We start from the raw sequence: 5,745 nt of genomic DNA, 5'->3' as shown, positions 1-5,745 counted from the left end.
ATCTGTTGACATTTCCAAATGCCTTCCTAAAGTTGATTAAGAAATACGGGTTTTCCATAGACTGGGTAAACCCCGCCCACTCTGTCTGCAGCTCAGTCTGTAAACCTGTATTTTCTCTGTCCTACTTCCGTTCACAATTTTGCTCGAGCCAATCACAAACTGGCGTATCTACCTGGCGCGCTATTGGCGGGTTTAACACGATGACGATAAAGAAGCGACCAAGCAGCTTCTTGTTTACATTCAACATAGCGATTTTGAGATGAGATTATTTGGTCGCACATACATACAAGGCCCACCCTTAAATCCTACAATACATTTACAAAAAACAACAACCTTGAAACTCTTTTTTTGTCTATTATTTAATTACATTTTTTTGTTGCTAATATTTATTTCTAAATAATTTGTGTCTTTGACTTGGTTTTTATGTTTTTTTTTTAAGGTAGAGATAATAAAACAACCTTTTTGGGTTACATTTCTCTCCCTGCACATTACTTTGACTTATCTTCACAGTATATCCTTGGGTTGATTTTCTAATAAAACTCACGGTACTGTACATCAGAATCAGAATCAGCTTTATTCGCCAGGAATGTGGACACATACGAGGAATTTTTCTTTGGAGCGTCGTTACTCATATTCAGTCGCCTTTGTAGATCTTCGCCTTTCTAACGAGCAGATCACTCAGTAGATCCTGTGTTCCCACCCTCTCATCCCGTACATGATAATGGGACTCCTCTAATGGAGGGTCAATAAGCAGGTCCTTTTCCCGCAGTCTAGAGTAAATAAACCTCCACACCGGACATGGCTTTCATCCCCGCAGCCCCAGACTTGTGGGCCCTTGTGGCCAAGGCCACCATTCACCACCAAAAAGTCATGAGTCAAACACACAACATCAATAAGCCAATCACAAAAGGATACATATGTTTCATGACAACTCAGACTGGCAAGGGAAAAATGTGAAATATTTCTCTGTTGGGTCCCATGCTGGTTTTTTTCTTTCGTCAGGGATTTTGTTTTGTGGGTGGGGGTTTGTTTTGATTAGAAGAACTATTTTTTTTCTTTAATTTAACGGCACATACGAGGCCACCCATGAAGCCCCTGAGTTGTACAAAGGTTCCTCTAAGCTGTCTGACTAAGAGATAGCTGTCACTTTCTCCTTACCAAGCGCAGTCTCCACTGTGTCCGATAGCTTACAGAGCAGGAAGAAAACCAGTGGCCGACATTAAAAAGGAAATGTGGTATCAGCATTTATTTTTATAGTATCCCAGTTTCTCATTTGCTCCTGCCACTTTCGCTGTTGCTCACTCTTTTTTTTCTCTCTCTCTCTCTCTCTGTTTCTTCTCGTAGGAGCGAGTAATACTGCAGACACTCTTTTCCAGGAGGTCCTGGGGCGGAAAGACAAAGCTGACTCCACACGCAATGCGCTCAACGTCCTGCAACGTTTCAAGTTTCTCTTTAACCTGCCACTCAACATTGAACGCAATATCCAAAAGGTACTCTATGCACATGCATGTATGTACAAAAAAAACACGAGCACATGTGTGCATATTAAATGCCTCAAAATATATACAACCTCCCTCTGCCTCCACACCAGTAATGTAATGCTGTCATCCGAGCTGTGTGCAGTGAGATATTGGATCATTCAGCATCATGTAGGGGAGAGCCTTCAGCTCTCTGAGTGATGGAGGAGGTGCAAATCTGTTTTACAGTCTGCACTCTCAGAACTTCCCTTTGAGTAGGGTGTTTAGGTCTGGTTATCTGTGAGGCTATTGTTTTGTCTCAGTGTTCATGAAACCAATCTTGAGTTCATTTAGCTGTCATAACAGGACATTGTCATCTGAAAATACGGGAAATGAGAAAAATGCACGAGTCCTGTTGCTTAATATTCCTCAGTTATTATAAAACCCAGCAGAGCAATCCTCGTAAAACCTAATGTCTCCCATGAGAAGCCTCCCATGCCATTGAAAGTCCACCACTATGTGTAACTTAACCTCACTTCACTTTCCTTCATTTTTATTTTTATATTACAGGAAACTGGCCTTATAGAAGCAATTAAATACATAAATATGTAAATATAGACAGATTGCAAAAGAACAGCAAACAAACCAAGGAGGTAGCTGCCACCAATGAACAAATGTTGAACCATAATACATATATATATACACACACACACACACACACACACACACACACACACACACACACACACACACACACACACACAAGGTGTTGGGAGTAACGCATTACAGAAGTAACGCAATTACAGTAATGTATTCTTTTTTTGCTGTAACACCGTAATATAACGCATTACTAATTACATTTTGGTAATAATATACTCGTTAAATTTACATTTATTATACTCGGGAAGTGAGTTTAGCAGTACTAGGCTTGAAAAAGGCTTAGTTGGTAAAAGGTCTTAAAAAGTCTTACATTTGACTTGGTGAAACCTGCAGAATCTCTGTATATGGACATCAGGTTCTTTCATAACTCTTAATTGTCTCAAGCTGCTTTGAGAACTCTTACAAGAAAAAAGAGCACTTAACATTAGGATTCTAAAGCAGTAGAAACTGTACAGCCTTCTTTTGCCTTTCTAAAAAGTTATATTGCACATATTTGTTAGTGTCTTTTTGCAAAAAGTTTATTGTAATATATCTATTCTGTATTCTCTTTATTGTAGCAGTTCTTTGCGTTCTTGTTTATTCCCTTTTTAATATGTTTATTGTATACTGTGTGCACCTAATGCACCAAGGCAATAAATGGGATTGTTATTATGATTGTGAAGCCGCTTTTTAAAGTATGAATCGTTAGTTTTTTCCATTGCACTGTCTATCCCCAGTATGTCCAGAATGTATATTTGTTTTAAATTGCAGCTTAGATGGCTGTCAACCAGAGGGTGGAGCTAGAGAGGCTTAAATACACAATGTGTGTCGAGATCGCCAAGTTGAAAAAACCTGCCCTGGGCTGCATTATTAACTGAACTGACTTTTCTCTCTCAGGGTGATTACGATGTGGTCATCAATGACTACGAGAAAGCCAAATCTCTCTTTGGCCATACAGAAGTCCCTGTTTTCAAAAAAGGTAAACACATTGTTGTGTTTTTTTATCTCAACAAATGTAATGAAGTTTTAAAAAAAAAATCTTTGAATCTGATGGTTTTGCTGTTTTTCTGCTCTAGTGTATGCTGAGGTCGAGACGCGGATCTCAGCTCTGAGGAGTCACTTACTGGAGAAACTGCTGCAGACCCCGTCAACACTGCATGACCAGAAGAGATACATCAGGTCTTTAAATATTTTCATAATCCTGTGACGGCTATTTCATACCATCTGTCTGTATTTCTCCCAGTTGTCATGTTGTGGTCTTTATAGATCTCATACTCTTTGATTTGTTTTCACATAAGGTGTTCATTACCTACATGTGAAGCAGTTCTTTTTTTTCTTTATCACTATCCTGCAGTGTGTTTGTTTTTTACATTTCTCTGTCCTGACACGTGTCACACAATCTCTACACATTGAACTATAAAGTCATGACATATCTCTTATAGTCTTTCATTACACGTCTTTTGGTTTCTTTGATGACTGTCTGTGTCATTGTTTACCATCCACGTTCCTCTGTCTGCCTCTCACTTTTCTCTGAACGTTCACAATATCCTCTCAGCTTTCTGTTGTCCCATTCTCTTGTTTCCATTTCTATTTTTCCCCCTCTTCCCTGCCTTTCTTTTCCTCTTTTTTTCCCCTCCCTCCCCCTGCCCATTCATACTTGTGGTCTCTCCCAATTTATTATTGTTAAGACCAACCTGTCAGGATCACAGAGACCAGTTCTCAACCACACGCCAACATCTTTCATCCTGCTGCATTAGGCATGGCTCTGAACGCCCACTCAGCTCCTGTTTACTCTTGCCGTGGATGGTGGGAGCTGTCTGCATGTGTGCGTTTTGTGCCTGTGAGTCTTGCTCAACCTTTTGAGAGATGCCACCTAATGAGAAACAAATGAGCATTTGGTTCATTGGATGACAGCAGAGGGAGCCAGGCCACAGCTCAGAGAGTCATCTGAGAGCCCACAGGTCACTGAGTGATGCCCAGCAAATAAACTCCTGGGGGAGGGATGATTATGGAATTACGACAGATGGATAAGAGGGTGACGTGTTTGTGGGTATAATTCATAGAATTTGCCGTGATTGGTGTTTTTCTCCTGCCTCCTCTTTTTGATGTTTCCTGTGTCTGCAAGCCAGCCCCTCACCAGAAGAGGTGTTTTCTTTCTTCTTTTTTTTTCTTCTTTGAATGCAAATGTTTCACACCTGTGTGTTTGTGCACGTGTAGGTACCTGTCTGACCTGCACGCTCCGGGCGACCCAGCATGGCAGTGCATTTACGCTCAGCACAAGTGGATCTTGCAGCTGATGCAAAGCTGCAGAGATGAGTTCATCAGTGGCCAAAGAGGTGACTCTCTCTCTCACACACAAAAACACAAACACACAACACACCACACACACACACACACCACCCACACACACCCACACCACACACACAACCACACACACACACACACAGCACACAAGCCCACACAGACTCGCTTTACACATAAAGTGAAAAGCCCCTATTTAGTGTTTCCAGTCAAGCTGGTGGATGATGGTACTGGTAGCTGAGAGAAGAGAGAAGGCCAGCTGCCTCTCCGTCGAACCAGCTCTCTGCTTGCATTCCCCCCACCCCCCGCTCTGCCAGGCGCGTGTGTTTTTTTTCATGATGTATGAATAAGATGAAAGTGAGGGCGCATTGGCTTTGGATTGGGTTTCTGGGCTTGCCATGTTACTGCACACGCACACATACAAACTCTCTCTCCCCCCGCTCGCTCACACACACAGCTTCACAGATGGATTGGAACAATTAACCCCAATTAAGCTGTTCCTCTGTTAAATCAGCCAGCAGAAAAATGTGAATGTGAAACCGTCCGCTCAGGAACAGCTATACGGCAACCACGCTTTTAGACACACACACACAGACACACACAGACACACACACACACACACACACACACACACTCACACTAACTCACACAAAGGCACCCATACAAATACATTGTGAGTGGGTGGCTGCTTCACATATTGCAGCTGGAACATAAACATGTCTAAGGCTAAGGGTAACAGTGGTTTCCGGGGCTCAGGCTTGATGGATATGGGGTTCGGTGTGCGGCCTGCCTCTCTACAGTTGAATATCATCTTGATTATCATGTCAGAGATGGCCCCTTTTCAGTTGCATTCCACAGCAGAGCAACATGTGGCAGGGAGTGAATCTGAAATTGCATGCATATTAAACGCAACCCAGCTATTCTAAAAAATTGCTGGTTTGCAAAAGTGCATATTTAGAGCTAGTTTATTTACTTTATATGCCAGTAAAATATATATTACATAAAGTTTAAGTGATTCAAGAGAAACGTTATATCCAAACAATAAACAATACAGTACTGACCATATGAATAGACACATTTTTTCCACACGTTTTCATACCTAAACAGGTAATTTGTCAGTGTCTTCCAAAATAACCTAGAGTATATGACTTTTCCAAACAAGTCTCATAGATGTTTCCTAATCTGCTCCATCTATGGTGAAGCTATGTTTAGGCGGGTTGGCCTTGACCAACTGCCACTTTGCTCGCTTGAAAGCCATGATGTCTTTCTCTCATGGGCGGGCAAAGCAGAGAATAGGGAGGTAACCTTGCCCCTTATGACCTCATAAGGAGCAAGATTCCAGATCGGC

General features: G+C 41.7%; 1 protein-coding gene across 1 annotated transcript in view; it reads left to right on the top strand.

Moving 5' to 3' along the window:
• The window catches only part of exoc2 (exocyst complex component 2), a gene marked incomplete at its 5' end in the record, with an annotated part of 38,792 nt that overhangs the window by 13,895 nt on the left and 19,152 nt on the right, over window positions 1-5,745 (top strand). The window contains 4 exon segments of the mRNA XM_032525887.1: window positions 1,345-1,490; window positions 2,994-3,075; window positions 3,173-3,275; window positions 4,314-4,432. Of these exon segments, the coding sequence (XP_032381778.1) occupies window positions 1,345-1,490; window positions 2,994-3,075; window positions 3,173-3,275; window positions 4,314-4,432 (450 nt within the window).

Source organism: Etheostoma spectabile, chromosome 9, assembly GCF_008692095.1.
Source record: "Etheostoma spectabile isolate EspeVRDwgs_2016 chromosome 9, UIUC_Espe_1.0, whole genome shotgun sequence".
NCBI lineage: Eukaryota > Metazoa > Chordata > Actinopteri > Perciformes > Percidae > Etheostoma > Etheostoma spectabile.
Note: the sequence above shows the minus strand (reverse complement) of the source record. Positions and strands in the feature narration are given on the sequence as shown.